At 43.3% G+C, this 24,094-nt stretch overlaps 1 protein-coding gene across 2 annotated transcripts in view; it reads right to left on the bottom strand.

The window, feature by feature from the left end:
* Positions 1-1,357: 1,357 nt before the first annotated feature.
* The window catches only part of LOC106563206 (signal peptide peptidase-like 3), a 49,309-nt gene continuing 26,572 nt past the window's right edge, over positions 1,358-24,094 (bottom strand). For both annotated transcript variants that reach the window (XM_014128551.3, XM_014128550.3), the window contains exons 7-11: positions 23,509-23,615; positions 21,431-21,594; positions 19,470-19,657; positions 6,744-6,853; positions 1,358-3,938 (exon numbers count right to left, since the gene is read on the bottom strand). In XM_014128551.3, the coding sequence (XP_013984026.2) occupies positions 3,867-3,938; positions 6,744-6,853; positions 19,470-19,657; positions 21,431-21,594; positions 23,509-23,615 (641 nt within the window). In that variant the 3' untranslated portion in view covers positions 1,358-3,866. The remainder of the gene's footprint in view (positions 3,939-6,743; positions 6,854-19,469; positions 19,658-21,430; positions 21,595-23,508; positions 23,616-24,094) is intronic.

Here is a 24,094-nt window from a genome sequence, read left to right as displayed (position 1 = left end):
CTTCCCCACCCCCAATGTCCTGGAAGCCCTCTCCCTCCCTACCACCACCTCTCACTCTTTCAATATGGTCTCTCTCCCTCTCCCACCAGTAGCCTACTCCCTCTACCTCTGTCAAATGGTACAGAATTCTTCACCATATTCACTAGGTGTGATAGCCTTTTGTAGTAACTCTGATAAATGTCAGAAGTGGGCAGATTGGCTGTGGTTTCAGTAGCAAATATGAAGCTTTACATTTCAGCCAGGGGACTAATGATAGACTTGTCTTCGGTTAATTAAACCTCAATGTGCACACTGCCCACCACCATCATATTCAGAACTTGGCCAAATTCATTTACAAACAGATTTTCTATAGACAAATTGCAACATCTTAATGCCCACTTTCCCATTTAGGTAGACAAGTGTAACCGGAACAGCGGTGACTCAGCGGTTTTGCCACCCATTGGAACTCTGGTCCAGTGGCCTTTCACACCGTGCTCTATAAATCCTTTACTCAGCATCTTTGGTGCGACTAGGCAGCCATTTTCCCACAGAAGCTTAAAAGGCGCCTCCATGCTAGAGCTTCCATCAATCATTTGACGTGCAGCGGATTCTCTGGTGGACCTAGACTAGAGAATGAAAGAGCAGAAAAGCATCTTCAGAAAATAAAATGATACTCACCAATTCTGTCAGATGATCCACAGGGGTAAAAAAATAAATAAAATAGAAAACATACTGTACCTTACAGCTTCTTAAAAGGGAAAGCCTTTTAGATCATGGGACAGAACACCTGGTACAACCCAAAACACCTGGTACAACCCAGAACACACATTTCACCATACAGTGCTTTGCAGACATGTTCTGCAGTGTTCAAAGTGAAAATATCAGAATAAATGTTTTTTTTGGGGGTGGGGTTTAGAAATAAAAGGGCCACTGCATCTCAAACTAATGCGCTTGTGGGAGCTCAAGCAAATTCTTTGTGAAGCATATACATCATTTGTTGTAATTCACATGCTGTGTGTGAGGGAGCTATTCATATCAGGCTTGCGCATGTCTAGATGTTCATTTCTCACCATGCCACAGGTATCTGACTTGGACTGTGTCGCTATCCAGTGGTACATCTTGGAACTACAGCATATCTTTGCATAGGGGTAACATGAGGGCATTTGCTCATATTTTCACATGAGAACACATTTCAACATCTATTCCTCATACAAAAACATTAATATAAACCACCAGTAACATCACAGAGTGAATTAATCAAACATGATACACTGCCCAATACAGGAGCTAGTGTGGAAGACAGTAATCTATCAAAAGGTCTCTAACTTTCTCCCCCCAAGTTAGCAGATAAAGCAATAAGAGATGGACACAGGAGCCGTATAGTTAATTATTTTATTTACAGCAGAATCCTGACTGAATGGAGGGAAAGGGGGGAGAGGAACAGGGAGCAGATGGGGTTAAAGGAGACAAAATGTTTTAGATTCAGCTCATTAGGATTCATGTTTCACTAAACAGCTCTTAATTTATTCAACTTTTTTAAAAAAATGATAGAATCCATTTCAGCTGTAATGTCACTTCAACAAAAGAGCTAAAGCCCTCTGCTGCAAGGTAGGAAAGAAAAGTAGAAGATGGAAAACCTAAAGCTACAGCACTAAGAAAAAAAACTCAAACATACAAACAAGGGATAAATAGAAAGCCATCTTCCATAAAAAATGAAAACATCTGTATTTCTTTTGCTTCTTCAATTATTCATCACTATGATCATCATCAGTTTTCTTTGCCAAGTCCATAAAGAGGCAGAGGGGACCGGGATGGGGTTGTGGTTACATGTCCATTATGTTCAGGCTGTCCGACAGTGGTCTGTCCCATAGCCAGACAATGTCCAGGTAATGATCAGCTAGAGTGAAATCGGGGCTAAACAAGTGTAAAAAAAAAAAAATGTGTTTCAGCCAGGCAGCCTGTTTAGGCAGAACTGTTCAGTCCTCCCGACTCCCTGGCCTTTGTCCATGTAACTTTCCTCTCTGCAGCCTTGCTGGCAAAGCTTAGTGCATTGGTTTGGGCCAGCAGTCTGTTGTTGCAGTCTGAGGAATGACACACACTGTACACTTGACATGCAAGGCCAGAGAACAAACATAAAAAAACAGGTAAAAAATAAAACTCAAGACAGGAAGCCAGTAAACTGCATTTTCCATTCAAGTCTCTCTCTTCGTCCGACTGTCTCGCTCTCACAAACACTTTCACACACACACACTTTAATTCCAGTATTGTTTAAGCTATGATTTAACTCAGGGTTTCCCAAAGTCGGTCCTGGGGCCCCTCTGGGTGCACGTTTTGTTTTTTTGCACTAGCACTACAGAGCTGATTCAAATAACCAACTCATCATCAAGCTTTGATTATTTCAAATCAGCTGTGTTGTGCTAGGGGAAAAAAATCTAAACATGCACCTGTGGGGTTTTGGTGGTGGGGGGGCGGGACCCTGATCTAACTGACAAGCACCACAAAACTGTGGGAGGAATGACAATCCAAAAACCGTTGGGATACCCAACCTTTGACAGTAAAAACATAGCTATGGGTTAGTTTTAACCTCAGGGTCCATTGATTACAATCCTTTATTAAGATAAATCCCTTAGAAGGGCATAGAGATTTCCTCCCTCAAGGTCCACTACAGACTTTATAGAGGTTATTCTATACGACCAGGCACACACACACAGAAACAGACACACACCTCCAGGTACAGCCAACGGCATGTCGAGGGTTAACTTTGTTTCTCCCAATGTCCATTCTGTCACTCGTTGGAGGAAATTTGTTCACAAGTAAACCACCCCTAGCCTTACAGAACCAAGCTGTGGTCCAAGTCAGACCTGCCCAAAAAACTACATGTCCCATCAACCCCCAACCCCTAAATGTCACTCCACAAGTTCTCATTGTCAAGGTCTTTTATACCTGTCCTGGATCTAAAATCCAAAACATAATTAAATTGTTCATAATAATGAAATAACACAGTCTCGCATACTATGCGCTCTCGCTCACACACAGTCACACATGATACCCAAATACTTGTGTACACATATATATACAAAGAGAGATGCTTCCCCCGCAATAGTAGGGACACATTCACAATTTATAATGCATCATTTCTGTATATGCCAAGAATAAAATCTTTTCTAAATAAAATACCTGTATCTGTGATGGGGCAGCGAATGACGGAAGGTGGGAGTTTGTTAGAGGGGGAGGGTGTTGAGGATAAAGAGGAGAGGTGTTCAGGGGACAGAGGGGGTAGATGGAGGGAGCGACTGATGAACCGTTGCTGTTCCTTCTCTCTCCCATAGGCTGCTGGTCCTGTGCACTGATGTCATTTTCCTGCCTAGTGGCAGCAGCAGTTCTGCCTACTCTCCTATCCTCCTCCGCAGTTCATTCCAAAGCATTCCAGAATAATAACAATAATTGTAATGAAGATGCTAAAAAAAAGCCTCAGTCACATCCCACACCCAGTAGTCCATATAGGGGGATGCCTGGCCTTGGAGTCCAGCAGAGTTGGGGAGATACACAGATGAGAGGGGCGGTAGTAAAACAGAAGAGCAAAAGGAGAGAGGGAGAGGCCTGACAAAATGAAATGAGCCATGGTAAGGGAGGTGGGTGAGGGAAGGAAAAGTAGGGAAGAGAGAGAGGAAAACAGGAAGCAATGAGGAGTTGTGTCTGGCAATGAGGTCCACACACTGGTGTCCATATGTGAGGTCTGCTCCTCAGAGGATGGGTGGAAAGAATGAACTAGTGATGAGGACGAGGCCTCTCTTCAGTGTGCGCTCTCCCTCTCACTCCCTTTCTCTCAGGGCAGGGGGTAGGGGTCCCTGGTCCTGCCCACGCTGGCTGTGTGTTCCCAGGGTGCATCATACCTCCAGGAAGCGGGAGCTGCTGGCCTTCGTGTGGAAAGGCTCTGACCACATACGCCGCAGGTCTCCCTGTAGGACACACCACAGGGTTAGCTTCCCTGTTAGTACTGGTCTCTCATTTAGTATCACACCACTCCTATCCTCACCCACAGATATTACCCCTCGAGGCCCACTAACAGTGGTACGACATACGTGCTAAACTGTCTTTACCCACTGGCATAGAGGATTCCTTACCACCATCATATTAGGCAGGGCAAACCAATTCTAGTGATTTCTAGTATATCAAATCGCAGCACATTTTTGGACTCATTAAGCAGTTTTTACCTGATTAAGTACAATACCATTGGAAATGAATGTTGAAAGTTAAAATTATATTCCTAAAACTTGTGTAAAATGATGCTGTCACTGTTTCCTGTTGACAAGACATTTTGATAAATAGCCCAATGTCAAAACAAAGTTTCAACGTGTCCAAATCAATAACCAATATGCAGTTACAGTCTGGAAAATATTGAAAACATAAAATGTACTATGTACACAATACATTCATGTGCAATAATAGTTATTATATTACTTTTTATTTATTTAAATGAGCACCTTGTAAACGGCAGACGCATCAAAAACCCTGTCGTGGTAATAAAATCACTGATATCGATTAGGGGAGACCAAAGGAAATAAAGTTATATGGTTAGTGAGCAACCTGCAGAAGACAGCCAGCTACATTTGGAGTGATGCATTTTGATTTGGGGGTCGCCAAAGCGGAAAGAGAAACGCAACACTTATTTTGTTGATCCCTCATATTGACATCACGTTGAAATCAATTGCGAGAGAGGGGGAGATAAGGTTGCACGTCCTGTTAAAACTAAGGAAAACAAAGTTGTGATCAGAGACCTGGAGGGGGGTTTGCAGGAAGATTAGTAGGCGAACAGCCTCTAGTAAAGATGCAAGCAGATTGCCTGCCTTGTGAGTGGGAGGGGACTGGGAAAGGGTGAGGTCAAAAGAGGCAAGGGGAAAGAAAGAGTTGTAAAGAAATTAATTGAAGGCCGATTTCGGGAGGTTGAAGTCACCTAGTACGAAGAGCAATGAGCCATCGTCAGGAAATTAGCTTATCAAGCTCATTGAGGAACTCGCCACGGGCACCTGGTTGGCTATAGATGACAACAATGTTAAGCTTGAGTGGACAAGTGACAGTGACGGCATATAATTAAAATGAGGAGCTACAGGTGACTGAGGGTGAAAAGAGAATCTCCACTTAAGTAGCCCAGTGCCACCACTGCGACGACCCGATGCTCTCCAACTATGAGAGAAAACGTTGTCAGATCAAGAGAGCAGCAGTTTTCTCAGGGGTGATCCATGGGACTGAAGGGCAGCAAAGGCTGAGATGAACTCTACGTTATTGACCGCCGATTGGCAGTTCCAAACTCTGCCAGAGACCAGGAATTCCACATGGGTTGTGCGCACAGGGTACACTAAATTAGAAGGGTTGCAGCCAAAGGGGGAAGCCTTGGAGCGAACTGGAAAATAAAACACAGTTGCCAAAGCTACAAAAAAGCTAAATGAGATCTGGAAATAACTAGGTAAGATACCCAACAGAGAAAGTGGTGTGGAACCTTCCTCTTTTTTCTTTCCTCAAATAACTCGGCAGAACAGTCTTTGTTTCGGCGAAGGTCTTAGTTGACGATGAGATCGCAGCAGACACTGATTACCAAAACCACAAGTGCTGCATTTTGATTGAAGAGGAACACCAACCCGCTAACTAACGCAACACTTTTTTTGTTAATGACTTCCATGGATATCAGGGTGAAATCAATAGAACCAGGAGCAAACGCTTGGGGTGTAGCTCAGTTTAAAATAACACTATTCAAAGGCCACATGGAAACTTGGAATAACCTATACATGGTTGGTTAGATGAGAACTTGTAGAAGGGTCATTTCTATATTTTGGAATGGTGGATTGTTGATTTTGGTAGGCTGCCATCCCGAAAAAGGGAGCGGACCACTTTTTCTGTTAGTTAACTTAAACGAATCACGACACAGCATAAGACAACAGTCACAATGGTTGGCTTCTATTTAAGTTTGACTGTCAAATCCATGTATTGGTGTGTGATCAGCGACTTTTATAGACACCTCCCCAAATTTTCCGTGCCATTGCATTTACTCCGTTTCAGCACAAGTCTGGCACGTGTGAAAATAATCTATAGTTCAAAACCAAATCTGTTTTAAGCAATCAATCTTGTCATTGTGATGACTGTAAACCTTTATACTAACATCACCAATCTGAGGTAAAAAGGATGTGAAATTCCACTAAATTCTATGGGGTGAAAATGCAAGCTTGTGTAAGGTAGTAACACAAACTGTCCACATTAGGGAAATTTGCGCAATATAAAATATGGAAAAATAATTCTAGATGTCAATTTACGATAGTAGATGTTGCCCACTCACAAAATACTGCAACAATGGCATCCCACTCATTCAACCATTTAGATTTAAAAAATGCTCTGTCCGCATAACCGGGCACTCAAGACGAGATCATCCATAGTGTCTGTGGCGTCCCTAATAATATCCTCTACATCCACTCATGTCCTCATCCATTACCTCTGGGTCCCTGGCCTGGTATCCCATCTGCCCAGATCCTGGATTACTCCTCTAGGCCTCCTCTACCACTTAACAGTGCTTCTATCGGTTCATCTCAGTCCCGTCTCCCTCCCTCTGGGTCAGCATTCAGTCAAAACACATTTACACAAAACACTTGAGTCATATAAAATGATTCCCCTGCAGTCCTGCCGTTTTGACTGATCTCTTAACCTACTTATGACTGACTCCATATCTCCCAGCCCATCACACCCCTCTCCCCCTTATCAAGCCTCCCAATATGTACCTTCAGGTAGGCCATGGTGAGTAGAGGCAGCAGGGTGAAGGGCACCAGGTAGAGCAGGGCAGGCTGAGCCGCACGGTGGATCCTGGAGGCCACAGTGGCAGTCAGCAGGCCTGGAGGGAACAGAGACAGGTCAGAAACACTCCAGTCAAACTTCCAGGGGTTAAAGTGCAAAAATAAAATAAAATATATATAAAAAAGTTAACCTCCCCTTTAATGTAAGAAAGTTATGACCATTATGCTTTTAGAGAAAGAGGATAATTTGTACATGTATTAAAACTGCGAGTTTGGCCAATTCCAGTCACCTTGCTTAGGGGGCCCGGGGTCCTCCCCAGGACAATTTTTATATTGAAAGACTGAGAAGCTCAGTCCTGGTGACCTCTTAAAAGCCCCAAAACATATTGGGGGAAAAAAATTTACCTAAAAATGTTTTGAACGGGGGCTCTGGTGAGCAGCAACATGTGAAGACGTGTTTTCTCGGTGCTTCGATCCAGGGCGAACAATTTACTATTAATACTTCACCAACACCTCCCCTACCGTGTTCATTTTGTAACATTTAATTTGGAATTTAACCCAATTTAAATCATTTTTTCCCCCTGAAAATGTTGGCCTTTTAATCGTAAAATGTCGAGACAACAAAGGCCACAAAGGAGCAGGCCTCTGCTGAAGCCTCGGCTCACCTGACACAGACTTTGATCCCCCCGACCTAGCCATGGTAATGGCGGCTATCATTAAATCTGAACAGACTGTGCTGGCTAAGGTGGAGTCATTATCCACTGACCTATCCGCCCAAATAGCTATTCTTGCCACGAGGTCAACATAAAGATCGATTCCGTTAACGAAGACTCGGTGAGACATGACACCCGTCTGAATAGCCTGGAAGATGGCACAAATACTTACTCCGACATAGTGGTGACACTGGAAGAGCAAGTCATCCAGCTATCATCAGATGTCGTCAAACTCACTTCCAAGATTGAGGACCTCGAGAACTGAGCGCCAGGGGAACGGTCACATTTCGCCGTGGGAGAGGGCCTCGAGACCATAGGCGGAATGCGGCCTACCCTGTCCATAGCTAAACTGTTACAGGAAATTCTAGGCCTCGATTATGCCCTCACCCTTGACCGTGTGCACAGAAGCATACAGTCCTCACCGAAGAATGGGGAACCGCCCAGACCCATAGTAGTTCAATTCCACTACCTTCAGGAGAAGGACGTTTTCCGTAAGGCAGCGCGAGCAGCTCCCATCACCCACAACGGACAGAATGTTCGCATTTACCTAGACTACGCGGCGGCAGTCACAAAGAAGAGGTCAGCCTTCAACGAGGTGAGGGGGCTCCTACACCGCTGTCTGGACACCAAGTTCGGCATTCTTTACCAGCTGTACTGAACATCACTACTCCCTCCGGCGAGCAGAAGACATTCTTAGACCCAACCAAGGCCAAAGAATACATTGTTACGCACCTACATCCACAGGAGGACAAGCGACATAATACTAACTAGCCATTGTGGGCTCATACTGTGACCATGCACTAGCCGTGCTAACGCGACCAAGGACCAACTAGTGAATTTATATCTTGATTGAAACGTGCCTCCACCCTGCTGCCAAAAATGACAATTATTAATCCAGTAACATAACGTTATGAACAATGATGGTATGTATAGGGTGACATGTTCTCACAAGGACAATATAGTTTGAATAGTATTTTATTTACAGTACATGGCACAATTAGCTTTTACCAACTAGTTGCGGCTGTACAGCCACGGTGCTAGGTGGAGCGGTAATAATTAGCCTAGTCGCTACCTAAGGCTAGCCACTGAGCTCTCTTTCCATGCCTTAATAGGGTACCCTACTAACATACCGTGAGCATGTTTAATACATACAACTCCCTTTTTTATATATTGTTTTACTATCCTTCAAATATGCATATTGCATAAGACACCTTAGATGGCTGAGGTGGTTGCCTCCAGAATCCCTTTCCCTAGGTGTAAACTTGATAATGTTGGCCCTGGATAGATCTCTACTGAGGTTCACTTTAACATTGTAGCATTTTGCTCTAGTCTAGGAGAGGTAGATGCAGCCTTCCAACAGGGTGAAGGCCAGGCCAAGGTTTTCTGGGTATTTTGTTGTTTTAAGCCGTTTTTCATTTTCTTTATATTTTATTACTCTGACCTTTCAGCACATTCGCCATATGATCGTACTAACATTCATTTCTGATTACTATGACTATGTCTAATTCACATATTCTAGGCTCCACATGCTTTATCAGCTGGAACGTGAAAAAAATTAACCAGGTGGTCAAGCGTAGCCGAGTGTATGCTCATCTTAAGTCCTTAAATCCGGACATAGTTTATCTCCGGTCCAGCGACCATGATAAACTAAAGAGAGGATGGGTACACCAAATATTTCACTCCAACTTTGGTGCTAAGGCCAGAGGGCAGCCGTCCTTATCAGAAAAGGCACCCAGTTTGTCTCCTCCAAAGTAATTTCAGATACTAATGGCATATATATTATACTGATGGGGAAATTGTTCAGCACACGTTATTCTGGCTAACCTCTATGGTCCTAACTGGGATGACGCTCAATTTCTCTGACCTCATCGCAACACTTCCCAACCTTAACTCTCATCATTTGAAATTGGGCGGAGATTTCAATTGTGTATTGCATCCAAGTCTAGACAGATCCAGACCAAAGCCCAACAGTGTAATTTCAAAATCAGGCGCAGTAATCAACTCATTTCTAGAATCCTATTATAATTTGTCTGATCCATGGAGGAGCAATCGCACTGCTAAACAGTACTCGTTTTTTCCTCTCCAGTCCACCGCTCATACTCTAGGATTGACTTTTCCTGCTGGACAATAGAATTCTTCCTTTTGTAACTAATAGTCAATATCACAGCATTGTTATCTCAGACCATAGCCCTGTCCAGCTAGATATCCACTTTCCAGACAGTACTATGTCAATGCACGTGGGGACTTGACTCACTACTACTATCCTGTAGTGCCTTTAAAAAAAAGACATATCAACTCACATTGTCTTTTTACAGATCAACTGCACCCCTGACGTGTCTCAATCTACTGTGTGGGAGTCATTAAAAGCCTATCTAAGGGGCCAAATTATTCCATACACAGCGTATGGCACCAAACGCTTATCGGAGCCATCTCAACTCATTCTAGATGTGGACAACAGATATGCCTCTTCTCCGACTCCAGAACTCTACAAAGAGAGACTGCTACACCAATCTGAATTTGACAATCTTTCCACCAAACAAACGGAGCAGCTTCTGTTAAAGTCGAGACAAAAATTTGATGAACACGGAGAGAAAGGTGGCGAGTTGTTCTCACCAGCTTCAACAATCCGCTGCTAGCAGCACCATAACTGAAATCTGTGTTGCAGCTGATTTAACTTCTACCAATCCCAAAGAAATCAACAATCAATTGAAGCAATTCTATTCTGCCCTTTACTCGTCAGAGGCTCTTCATGAGGTCTCGTATGCATGCATTTCTAGACAATCTGGACATCCCCTATCGCAATTCAGATGAACAAACCAACATGGATGCCTCAATAAGTGATGAAGCTACTCTGGCAATCCAGTCCATTCAGAGCGGTAAAACCCCTGGGCCTGATGGCTTCCCTATTGCATTTTATAAAGCATTCTCATCTAAATGATCCCCTATCCTTAGCGCAATGTACAATGAAATCCTTTCTAGTCAGAAACTGCCACAGACACTTAGCCAGGCGACTATTTCGGGTTTTGCTTATTAAAAAAGACAACAATCCCCTAGACTATGGCTCATACCGCCCTATAAGCCTTTTGTGCTGCGATTATAAAATTCTCACTAAAGGTCCTCTCGCGCTGTTTAGAGACTAATGCCTAATATAATTAACTCTGACCAAACCGGATTTCCCAGGTAGGTAATCTTTCTATAATATGCACTGGCTATTTAATGTTCTTTATTCTGCCCACTCAACTCTACAGCCAGAGGATGTCATCTCTCTTGATGCTGAAAAGGTTTTCGACCGGGTTGAGTGGGAATATCTATTTACAGTACTAGAGAGATTTGGGTTTGGCCCGTCATTCCTTTCCTGGATTAAGATTTTGTACTCATCCCCAGTGGCTTCTGTCCGTACCAACAATGTCACCTCCAGCTACTTCCCTCTCCACAGGAGGACTGTTTATCCCCTTTCCTATTTGATATGGCTATTGGCCTCTTGCTATCGCCCTGTGGGCGGAGCAGAGGATTAAGGGAATATTAAGGGACAACAACTCACAAGGTGTCCTTATATGCAGATGATCTTCTTTAATACAGCTCTAAAACTGTGGAGTATATACCCTCTCTCTTGGACATGCTACAAGGTTTTGGGACATTCTCTGGTTATAAGTTAAACCTAACAAAAAGTGTGATCCTCCCCATTAATCAGTTAGCAGAAGAATTGGGTATGCCAAATTTCCCCATTTAAGGTGGAGCATCAGGTCTTTACTTATTTGGGGATAAAGGTCACGCGCTCATTTAAGGCTCTGTTTAAACATAACTTGAAAACACTCCTGGAGCGCACTAAGCAGGATTTCATAAGGTGGTAGTCTCTTCCATTGTATTAACATGTCGCATTAATTCTGTTAAGATGACTGTACTACCTTGGTTTTTGTACTTATTCCAAATTATTCATATTTTTCTGCCAAAGTTGATGCGCAAACAATTGGACAGCTACATTTCCAACTTCATTTGGAATAAGTCAAATCCACAAATGAGAAAGGTATATCTAGAGACCTAAGCCAGTAGGCGGGCTGGGCCTTCCCAATTTTTTACAATACTACCAGTCAGCAAATACATCTAAATGCGTTTATTGGGTTTCTACATTTGAGAACAAGGATGACCCAACTTGGGCCATCAAGGAGTTACAGTCAAGCCTTCCAACTTCTCCTGTCTCGCTCCAGTGCTCCCCAATGCCCATGAACCTTGGCACCCATGTTTTGAACCCCACTTAAGAACTCCCTTAAAATCTGGTACCAATTCCGAAGTCACTTTAGCCTTAAACAAGCGAGCGGCTTCTCCCCATTAACATCTAATCCCAGCGTCACAGATTGACACGGAATTCCGTTCCGGCATAGGAACGGTGTAGTGTTTTTTTTTGTGACCTATTTATTGATAACACATTAATCTCATTCCATACTCTGAGGGTTGACCATAATATTCCCAATACCCACTTTTTTAGATACCTGCAAACTCAGCTTTGCCCAAAAACATTTCCCTTCATTTCCACTCGAGCCTACTAAGTGTCCAGTCGAGAGGTGCTTAGATCTTAACCCTTATCTGAAGGGCCCAATCTCCAGATTATACAACATAATACAGAACATTAATCTGCCTTCCTTTGCAAATACAACATCTGCATGGGAGCAAGACATAGGTGACGAGCTAGCCGATGATATATGGAAAAAAAAAGTATTAGGCTTATCCACGCATCATTTTGCATAAGGCATTCAGTTTAAGGTTTTGCACCGTCTCCATTACTCAAATGACAGATTGGCAAAAATATACCCAAATGTTGACCAAGTGTTTGAGATGCCACCTGAGTCCAGCAACTGTGGGACAAGTTTTGGTCATGCCAATCTAATCTTTGAGTGGCCTCTGGGACCCCATTTGAGGCACTCTCACATGTGTAATACAACTGTTAGCCCCAACCTGGTCACTGCCATTTTTGGGGTCCTCCCCTAGACCAGAATGCTAGCTCGCCACCTTGTCCTCTTTCACTGGAAGTCTGCAAAGCCGCACTCCTTCATGCATTGGGTTAAGGAGGTGATGTGAGCTCTGCCTCTGCAGAAGGTTAGGTACATTGCGCATGGGTCCCAACAAAAGTTAGACTTAAACTGGGTCCCCATTAATACAACTCGTGGAGAGCATGTCTTTTACTTAGTGTAACATGCATAGTTTGGTAAGCAGTCATGTCTGTTCTATTGGCCATTTGTGCTGCTAATAATTTTAGTTGAACTCCCCCCCATTGTTTGTTTGAGGTTTTCTTTCCTATTTAACTTACTTTTATAGATGCCTTGGTGGGTGGGTGGTTTGGAGGGAGGGGATGGATGGGAGAATGAGGGGTTGTACTGTTTTTGTTACTTTTTAAAAAAATATACATTTTCAGATGTATATTTTAACATATTGGACCATGCATAAAGCCCAGTGTTTCCCAACCCGGGTCCTCGAGTACCCCCAACATTACACCTTTGTAATGTAACAATGGACAAGCACGCCTAAACTTGTCAACCAATTATCAAGCCCTCAATAAGCTGAATGAGGCGTAGTCTATTGTCAGATGTGCTATTAGCAATAAGCATCCTCACCTGCAGCCCAACCGATGAAGCATAGTGGCTACAAAATGTTACATAGGCTGAAGCATGGGGTTTGTCAATCCTGAATGTTATTATTTTTAATAATTATTCTATTATAAATATACATAACTCATTATTGTTATGTTTTTATTACAAAGCATGGCATTGCCCTTTTAAGACTCCATTGTCCCCTTTGAGCAGTATTATGTAGCGATGGGCATTCTGAGTCTTTTCTGTGAGAAGGACCATTTGGCTCCATTCATCTAAAAAGAGCCGTACACATGGCTCCCAAACGGCTCTTTGTTCAGTAATGCATAGAAATTTGACCTAAAACCATTAAGAAAAAAATGGTACATTAATTTAAAGCCTAAAATATTTCCTACCACATGTCAGATTATGAAATACGAGTTGAAATACATTGTTACCTGACCAAATTATTAGATGGCCTGCAAAAAAAAATACAAAAATAATGTATGCACTGAAGAAAAGTGTGTGGACTAGAATGAGGCTCTCTCCTCACTAAAATTGCTCCTGCACTGAGGAATTACCATCTTCAGAGAACACTTTTATAATTTATCTGCAGATAAGTAAACAGCTGGAGACCAAAAAGCAATAGAAACAGCATGCAAATCAAGGAGCCCTTTCACATATGCGATTCGGTTCCCAACTTTCACCAAAAAGAGCTATTACAGTCGTGGCCAAAAGTTGAGAATGATGCAAATATTAATTTCCACAAAGTTTGCTGCTTCAGTGTCTTTAGATATTTTTGTCAGATGTTACTATGGAATACTGAAGTATAATTACAAGCATTTCATAAGTGTCAAAGGCTTTTACTGACAATTACATGAAGTTGATGCAAAGAGTCAATATTTGCAGTGTTGACCCTTCTTTCTCAAGACCTCTGCAATCCACCCTGGCATGCTGTCAATTAACTTCTGGGCCACATCCTGACTGACGGCAGCCCATTCTTGCATAATCAATGCTTGGAATTTGTGGGGTTTTGTTTGGCCACCCACCTCTTGAGGATTGACCACAAATTCTCAATGAGATTAAGGTCTGGGGAGTTTCCTGGCCATGGACCCATAATATTGATGTTTTGTTCCCCGAGTCACTTAGTTATCACTTTTGCCTTATGGCAAGGTGCTCCATCATGCTGGAAAAGGCATTGTTCGTCACCAAACTGTTCCTGGATGGTTGGGAGAAGTTGCTCTCGGAATATGTGTTGGTACCATTCTTTATTCATGGCAGTGTTCTTGGGAAAAATTGTGAGTGAGCCCACTCCCTTGGCTGAATAGCAACCCCACACATGAATGGTCTCAGGATGTTTTACTGTTGGCATGACACAGGACTGATGGTAGTGCTCACCTTGTCTTCTCCGGACAGGCTTTTTTCTAGATTCCCCAAACAATCAGAAAGGGGATTCAGAGAAAATTACTTTACCCCAGTCCTCAGCTGTCCAATCCCTGTACCTGTCGCAGAATATCAGTCTGTCCCTGATGTTTTTCCTAGAGATAAGTGGCTTCTTTGCTGCCCTTCTTGACACCAGGCCATCCTCCAAAAGTCTTCGCCTCACTGTGCGTGCAGATGCACTCACACCTGCCTGCTGCCATTCCTGAACAAGCACCGTACTGGTGGTGCCCCGATCCCACAGCCGAATCAACTTTAGGAGAAGTTCCTGGCGCTTGCAGGACTTTCTTGGGCGCCCTGAAGCCTTCTTCACAACAATTGAACCGCTCTCCTTGATGTTCTTGATAACCCGATAAATTGTTGATTTAGGTGCAATCTTACTGGCAGAAATATCCTTGCCTGTGAAGCCTTTTTTGTGCAAAGCAATGACGACGGCACGTGTTTCCTTGCAGGTAACCATGGTTGACAGAAGAACAATGATTCCCAGCACCACCCTCCTTTTGAAGCTTCCAGTCTGTTATTCGAACTCAATCACCATGACAGAGTGATCTCCAGCCTTGTCCTCGTCAACACTCACACCTGTGTTAACGAAAGAATCACTGACATGATGTCAGCTGGTCCTTTTGTGGCAGTGCTGAAATGCAGTGGAAATGTTTTTGGGGGATTCAGGTCATTTGCATGGCAAAGAGGGACATTGTAATTCATCTGATCACTCTTCATAACATTCTGGAGTATATGCAAATTGCCATCATAAACTGAGGCAGCAGACTTTGTTAAAATTAATGTGTGTGTCATTCTCAAAACTTTTGGCCACAACTGTACTGTTGCGCAGCTGCACCTAAACCATGCTTGAAACACCGGTTGTAACTGAATTTGTAAAATAATGCCACTCGTGCAATTGAAGGACTAATTAAGAAAGTGGTAGCAATGGAAAACCCCCCCTCTTTTTTGCTAAAAGCTAAAACAGCGTTCAAAAGTATTTTTGTATTAAGAATTGTTGTGCATTGACTGCTTGTCAGAATACATGTTACCCTCTCTATGACTCTTGCAACTTGAGGTGCATTCAAGAGGAATATTTATCTGGCATAGAACACACAAGGCAACTAGGTAAATAGTTAAACTATTCTATGGGGTTGCCTGATTTTGTTCTAATAACATTACATGGCAAAAATATGAGCACTGGAAAGTTGCAGCCATACCTGAATGGTAAAGTATAAGCTTTGAATGACTGACAACAGCTACACACCACTGTTTGAGTTGAGCTCCGCGATTGTGCTCATAAGACTTTTTAATTCTCTTCATCTAAACATCGACGTGTCAGCAACAATCATGCATGTTAATTCAGTGCACACACACAATTTGAGAATACATTTATTTGCCATTATAAACTGGGTGGTTCGAGCCCTGAATGCTGATTGGCTGAAAACATTTATTTTTACTGCTCTAATTATGTTGGCAACCAGTTTATAATAGCACATCAGGTGTTTGTGGTATATTTCTATGGGCTGTATCCTTAGCTGTGGTATATTGGCCATATACCACACCCCCTTGGGCCTTATTGCTTAAATATACACTGCAAGTACAAAACATTAGGAACACTTTCCTAATATTGAGTTGCACCACTTTTGACTTCGGGAACAGCCTCAAAATTGTCAGGCGTTCCACAGGGATGCTGGCCCATGTTGACTCCAATGCTTCCCACAGTTGTGTCAAGTTGGCTGGTAGAGGATAACAAGGCATTTGGTCACCAATGACGTAATGAACTGTCATTTGACTAATTCCAGCCCATCTGTTGCTCTGCACAATTTGACAACTGGCTGGATGTCCGTTGGGTGGTTGACCATTCTTGATACACACGTGAGACAGTTGAGCGTGAAAAACCCAGCAGCGTTACAGTTCTTGACACACTCAAACCAGTGCGCCTGGCATGTACCACCATACCCCATTCAAAAGGCACTTAATAATTTTGTCTTGCCCATTCACCCTCTGAAAGTCACATACACAGTCCATATCTCAAAGCTTAAAAATCCTTCTTTAACCAGTCTCCTCCCTTTCATCTACACTGATTGAAGTGGATTGAAGGTGACATCAATAAGTGATCATAGCGGTCACCTGGATTCACCTGGTCGGTCTATGTCATGGAAAGAGCGTGTGTTCCTAGTGTTTTGTACACTCAGTGTATTTCATAGAACAGACATGCTTCTGTATTAAGCTGTCATCTCTAAACCAGTGGTTGTGTTACATCAGGGCAGCCCAACCATGTTGCTGGAGAGCTCCTGTCCTGTAGGTTTACATTTTAGTCATTTAGCAGACGCTCTTATTCAGAGCGACTTACAGTAGTGAATGCATACATTTCATACATATCATTTATTTATTTTTTTCTCCGTACTGGTCCCCCGTCGGAAACGAACCCACAACCCTGGCGTTGCAAACACCATGCTCTACCAACTGAGCCACACGGGACCATAGGTTCTAGCACACCTGATTCTAATAATTACCTGGTTGATGAGCTGAATCAGGTTAGTTACTACTAGGGCTGGGGGATATGGCCTAAATCTCATAATATTTTTCACATTTGACTGTATGACGGTATTTGACGTTTTGAATAATAAAAAGTTCTAAATATAAGTAATCCAGCACCCTAGGGTGGCAACTAAACTGATAAGTGATTTCAATGGGGCTCTCTCTATTCTGATTTAACGGTATAACACAATCTAACTTCAACTTCACAATCTAACAGATATATTGGCACGACAGTCATATTGTAGCTGCATCCCAAAGCCCTTGCTTGGGAAGTGTACTTCGCCAGACTGCTAAGAACCTTGCCCTCATCCAGGCCAAGGTGGCGAGACATGGCAGTGATGACACCATAGGCCTTGTGGATCTCTGCACCAGACAGGATGCTTTTGCCAGCATACATGGGGTCCAACATGTACGCTGCGGCATGTATGGGCTTCAGGCAGAAGTCTTCACGCTTTTTGATGTTTTCCAGAACTGCAGTTCTCTGCTTGGAGCAACAGTGAAGTGGGCAGGGCAGTACAGATTTCTTCTCTTACATCTGCAAGCAGAGTCTGAATATCAGACAGGATGGCATTGTCTCTCTCAATCCGTGCAATGCTACTGCTATAGGTTTCAGGAGTTCCAGGCTGCTTACCACTCTCTCCCCAGGAGGATCCTCTTGATGGGGCTGTCCATATCAGCAGACTGTGATTAGCCATTTCTTGGAGAGACTCCTTTCCCTCCAGGAGACTGTTAAACATAATGACAACACCACCCCAATGGGTGTTGCTGGGCAGCTTCAATGTGGTGCTCTTATTCTTCTCACTTTGCTTGGTGAGGTAGATTGCTGCTATAACTTGATGACCCTTCACATACCTAACCATTTCCTTGGCTCTCTTGTAGAGTGTATCCATTGTTTTCAGTGCCATGATGTCATTGAGGAGCAGATTCAATGCATGAGCAGCACAGCCAATGGGTATGATGTGAGAATACGACTCCACTTCAGACCAGGCAGCCTTTATGTTCGCAGCATTGTCTGTCACCAATGCAAATACTTTGTGGTCCAAGGTCATTGATGACTGCCTTCAGCTCATCTGCAATGTAGAGACTGGTGTGTCTGTTGTCCCTGGTGTCTGTGAGGGGTGGAGATGTAGTTAATTATTCCTTGGCCACGAACATTCGACCACCCATCAGAGATGATTGCAATACAGTCTTATTTCTCTATGACTTGCTTGACCTTCACTTGAACTCTGCATCCAGCAAATGAGTAGATGAAGCATGTCTGGTTGGAGGGCTGTATGCTGGGCGATGAACATTCAGAAATCTCTTCCAATGCACATTGCCTGGGAGCATCAGAGGTGAACCAGTTGCATACACAGCTCGAGCAAGACATTCATCAGCACCTCTGACTACGTTCCTCCATTGAGTCAAAATGTTGATTCCAGGAGGACCATGAGCTGTTGCTATCGATAAGGTGTCCGATTCATCATTTTCACCTCAAATAGAGGTAGAGGGACATTTGTCATTTGCTGCTTGTTGTGAGCACTGAGGGATCTTTATGCACTTGGCCAGATGATTCTGCATCTTTGTTGCATTCTTCAAATGATTTGGCACTGTATTTGCAAATGTACACAGCTTTTCCTTCTACACTAACTGCAGTGAAATGTCTTCACACATCAGATAGTGCCCATGGCATTTTCCTGTAAAGATTAGGAAAAATTTGTAAAAACAAAAAACAAATACAATTCCATGTACAGATAAATAGTTAAGCAGTTAGATTAAACAACTCCTTTGTAAGATAGATGTTTTCAAATGAAACATGTATGGAAACAGGTGAATTAACACTCCTCAATTAGCAGGCTCAAGCAAGCTAAAACCCACATGGTAGCAGAAACTAACTAGCAGAAATTATTAACAAGTTAGAAATGATTTAAAACACACTTTGCTGTAGGCTGCAATTTACTAGTTAAAAAAATAATGTGTCAAAATATATTCACCCCACCCAGTATTGTAATCAAAACTTACCAAAAAGTATGTAGTCCTTGGCTCAGACAGTGTAGTAGTGTGGGCTCAATAGCATCTCATTAGTGTGTAATATCTTGAGAATCAGCTGTACATGTGATGGAAGAGTGCACAGCACATGTGATGGAAGAATGCACTGTGCATGCAGAGGGTTGCAATTCCATTGAATTGGGGATAGTTTAACCAAAATATGCCACAAGACCTAGAATTGCCTTATGTGTAGTATCCCCCCAAAAATGTTCACTGTTATAAGCAACATTTTTTGATGAATTTAAGCTAAATTCCCGGGCTTAACTTCACATGAAAAACGTTCGGGAAAATTCCAGAAATTTACCGGAAAGTTTGACTCTTTGCCAAGCCCTAGTCACTACTCGAGGGTAGCTCTGACAGGAGGGTAGCTCTGACAGGAACAGGATTGGGCAGCCCTGTGTTACATGATGGGCCATCCCACCGCTCTCGCTTCTCCACTCTGTTCTTACCCACAAAGTATCCGATGAGAGTGCAGTGGAAGTAGGAGACGCGCCCCATGCGTCCGGGTGTGCCTGGCCCCCCTGCCTCCCCGTTGGCCTGCTTCTTGTAGTTGTCGTAGCGCAGCACAAAGCACAGCAGTAGCCCCGGCATCACTATGTCCCCGATCCCTAGCATGGAGAAGTGACTGCCTGTGGAACTGGAGGGAGAGAGGGTTGAGATAGAGGGGGAGGGATAGATGAAATATAGGGAGAAAATAAGAAGGAGGGGAGGGAACCAAGACAAGGTGAAGGGCAGGATGCAAAGAGGAGGAGCGGGAATAATAAGGAGATGACAGTCGTGGGTTGCATCATCGCAGGAAGGTAAAAGCAGGAGTGAGGGAGGGTGGAAAAGGGCAAGAATAGAGGAAATACAAGCGTGAGTTTCAGCGCTCATAACAACGGCAGAGGTTAACCTGTTAGGGCTAGGGGGCAGTATTTGCACGGCTGGATAAAAAAAATGTACCCGATTTAATCTGGTTACTAATCCTACCCAGTAACTAGAATATGCATATACTTATTATATATGGATAGAAAACACTCTAAAGTTTCTAAAACTGTTTGAATGGTGTCTGTGAGTATAACAGAACTCATTTGGCAGGCAAAACCCTGAGACATTTTCTGACAGGAAGTGGATACCTGATGTGTTGTATTACCTTTAAACCTATGCCATTGAAAAACACAGGGGCTGAGGAATATTTTGGCACTTCCTATTGCTTCCACTAGATGTCACCAGCCTTTACAAAGTGTTTTGAGTCTTCTGGAGGGAGATCTGACCGAACAAGAGCCATGGAACGATGATGGCCCATTAGACACCTTGCGCGCGAGTTCATCTTGGGTACCCTCGTTCCAATACGTTATAAAAGAGTATGCATTCGTCCACCTTGAATATTATTAATGTTCTGGTTAAAAAAGGCCCTAATGATTTATGCTATACAACGTTTGACATGTTTGAACGAACGTAAATATATTTTTTCCCCTCGTTCATGACGAGAAGTCCGGCTGGCTTAGATCATGTGCTAACAAGACGGAGATTTTTGGACATAAATGATGAGCTTTTTTGAACAAAACTACATTCGTTATGGACCTGTGATACCTGGAAGTGACATCTGATGAAGAGAATCAAAGGTAATGGATTATTTACATAGTATTTTCGATTTTAGATCTCCCCAACATGACGTCTAGTCTGTATCGCAACGCGTATTTTTCTGTGCGCAGTGCTCAGATTATTGCAAAGTGTGATTTCCCAGTAAGGTTATTTTTAAATCTGGCAAGTTGATTGCGTTCAAGAGATGTAAATCTATAATTCTTTAAATGACAATATAATATTTTACCAATGTTTTCTAATTTTAATTATTTAATTTGTGGTGTTGACTTGACTGCCGGTTATTGGAGGGAAACGATTTCCTCAACATCAATGCCATAGTAAAACGCTGTTTTTGGATATAAATATGAACTTGATAGAACTAAAAATGCATGCATTGTCTAACATAATGTCCTAGGAGTGTCATCTGATGGAGATTGTAAAAGGTTAGTGCATCATTTTAGCTGGTTTTATGGTTTTGGTGACCCTGTCTTTGAATTGACAAAACATTACACACAACTCTTGTAAATGTACTGTCCTAACATACTCTAAATTTATGCTTTCGCCGTAAAACCTTTTTGAAATCGTAAAACGTGGTTAGATTAAGGAGATGTTTATCTTTCAAAGGGTGTAAAATAGTTGTATGTTTGAAAAATTTGAATTTTGACATTTATTTGGATTCAAATTTGCCGCTCTTGAAATGCACCTGCTGTTGATGGAGTGCACCACGGGGGGGACGCTAGCGTCCCACCTAGCCCATAGAGGTTAATCAATACAGCTCTAGTGAATGGAGATGGAGGTTCACACACACAAGTCCAGCGACCCACCCCCCACGGTCAGGCTATGGTACCTGGGGAAAACCAGCTTGCCGGGCAGAGACAAGCGTGGGACGTCACGGCCCATCCCAGGGCCCAGGTGGAGCTTCCTGGAGAGCACGTCTAAGGGGTTGTCAGCTGGCTGGGTGGCCACCTTCACCATCACGTTGCTGTTGAAGATGTAGGCCGAGAAGAACACCTGCAGGACAGACACATAGGGAAGAGTCATCTACTGGAGAAATCCTAAGCAATCCTAAGAAATTGCCACTGTTTGTAGTTCTGTCTTACACATGTTGTCTAACCACGACAAATGTGATTGAAGAACATAGTTGGCCTTTAAGGCTCTACCATGGTGTACAGCGGGAATAACCATAAATGTTCACTGTCCTGTTAGCATGGAAATGTCAGTCTATACCATTCTGCTCTATTCCCTGTTCTGCTCTGTCCACCTTAATTAACCTAAGAGACCTGGAACAGTGGAACGCTGTACCTGATGTCTTCGCACATACAGTAAGCCACTTTGACATCGTTTAGAGCGACAAGACGGCCTACAGGGAGGTGGTGAGGGCCCTCGGTGTGTGGTGTCAGGAAAATAGCCTCACACTCAATGTCAACAAAACAAAGGAGATGATCGTGGACTTCAGGAAACAGCAGAGGGAGCACCCCCATCGACGGGACAGTAGTGGAGAAGGTCGAAAGTTTTAAGTTCCTCGGCGTACACATCATGGACAAACTGAAATGGTCCACCCACACAGACAGCATGGTGAAGGCGCAACAGTGCCTCTTCAACCTCAGGAGGCTGAAGAAATTTGGCTCGTCACCAAAAACACTCAAACTTTTAAATATGCACAATCGAGCGCATCCTGTCGGGCTGTATCACCGCCTGGTACGGCAACTGCTCCGCCCACAACCGTAAAGCTCTGCAGAGGGTACTGAGGTCTGCACAAAGCATCACCGGGGGCAAACTACCTGCCCTCCAGGACACCTATACCACCTGATGTCACAGGAAGGCCAAAAAGATTATCAAGAACCACCCGAGCCACTGCCTGTTCACCCCGCTACCATCCAGAAGGCGAGGTCATTACAGGTGCATCAAAGCTGGGACCGAGAGACTGAACAACAGCTTCTATCTCAAGGCCATCAGACTGTTAAACAGCCATCACTAACATTGAGTGGCTGCTGCCAACATACTGACTCAACTCTAGCCACTTTTATAATTAACATTTGGATGTAATAAATGTATCACTAGTCACAAACAATGCCACGTTATATAATGTTTACATACCCTACATTACTCATCTCATATGTATATACTGTACTCTATACCATCTACTGCATCTTGCCTATGCCGTTCGGCCATCGCTCATCCATATATTTATATGTACATATTCTTATTCATTCCTTTACACTTGTGAAATTGTTAGATTACTTGTTAGATATTACTGCACGGTCAGAACTAGAAGCACAAGCATTTCGCTACACTTGCATTAACATCTGCTAACCATGTGTATGTGACCAATAAAATTTGATTTGATTTTACAGCGGCCCCGGGGCAAGCCCCGGGCCTCTTTTGGGATTCACACATACACCTTAATTTTTTTACGCATTTCCCCACCGTGAAAATGTGCTAAAAATAGTCCTCTATCCATAGTTTTACTTGGATTACATTTTACCAGGTTAGTCTCATTGAAATAAACCACCTCTTTTACAAGAGAGCCCTGGCCAAAATAGCACACATAGTTGCAGAAACATTTACAACAAACACAAAGCACTACAGTTTAAAACATATAAATGTACACATTGAACACCAAGATGGCTTGGGAACGTGTGGTGCAACTACGGATCAAAATATTGACAGCCCCCCACTTCATTTTTCATCATAGTGTTTTGGAATTTTCCATGTTCGCAAACTGTCTAGCTTAAATGTTGGTGATTATTAGCACGTTGAACACATTCAAGATATTTGTAACTTTTTTTTTTTACTCAAACCACCCGTGGGCCAGATTGGACCCCCCAGCGGGCCAGATGACTCATGGCCCTGCCTGAGTTTTAGCAGTCGTATTTGGGTCAACTGGGTGGCAATGGGGTGAAGGGAGGGGAACGGCTCTCTTACCCAGAACACATCATAGATGAGCAGCCCTGACAGCAGCAGGCAAGACACCTTCAGACTGGGCAGCCGCACAAACGCTATCATGGCCACACACAGCCCCATGGCTAGAGCTGAGGAGAGAGATAGAGGAAAATCACACATGGAGGGAGGGGGAGAGAGGGAAAGAAATGCACACACACAGATCTTAGATAGAGGAATCAAACCTTTATGAACACACATGAAGCTCAGAGAGCACGCGAGAGAGAGAGGAATCAGACATGAACTAGAGGTCTTCACATGTCCAAAAACCACCCAACCAAATATGCAGAAATTACATTTTAAAAACAGACTGTTCCCAATGGACCCAAGGACAGTCAGACCCATTCTGAAAAGGGCCGTGGTAAAGAGACCCGTGCTGGGTCGGCTCAGAGACCTGTTCAGATCCGAAAGTAGAACGAATGAAAACTCCCAACTGGGCGCTGCTAGCGCCATCAATAAACAAGCGATATTGGCCAAATGATCTACAGTTACGTGCCCTTAACTACCTATAACAAATTACAAAAACGACTATTCGTTGTGTAGCATATTCAAAACGTAGTCTTGTTTTAAT

The sequence above is a fragment of the Salmo salar genome, chromosome 11 (assembly GCF_965601325.2).
Source record: "Salmo salar chromosome 11, fSalSal1, whole genome shotgun sequence".
Lineage (NCBI taxonomy): Eukaryota > Metazoa > Chordata > Actinopteri > Salmoniformes > Salmonidae > Salmo > Salmo salar.
This window is presented reverse-complemented; position numbering and strand designations above follow the sequence as displayed.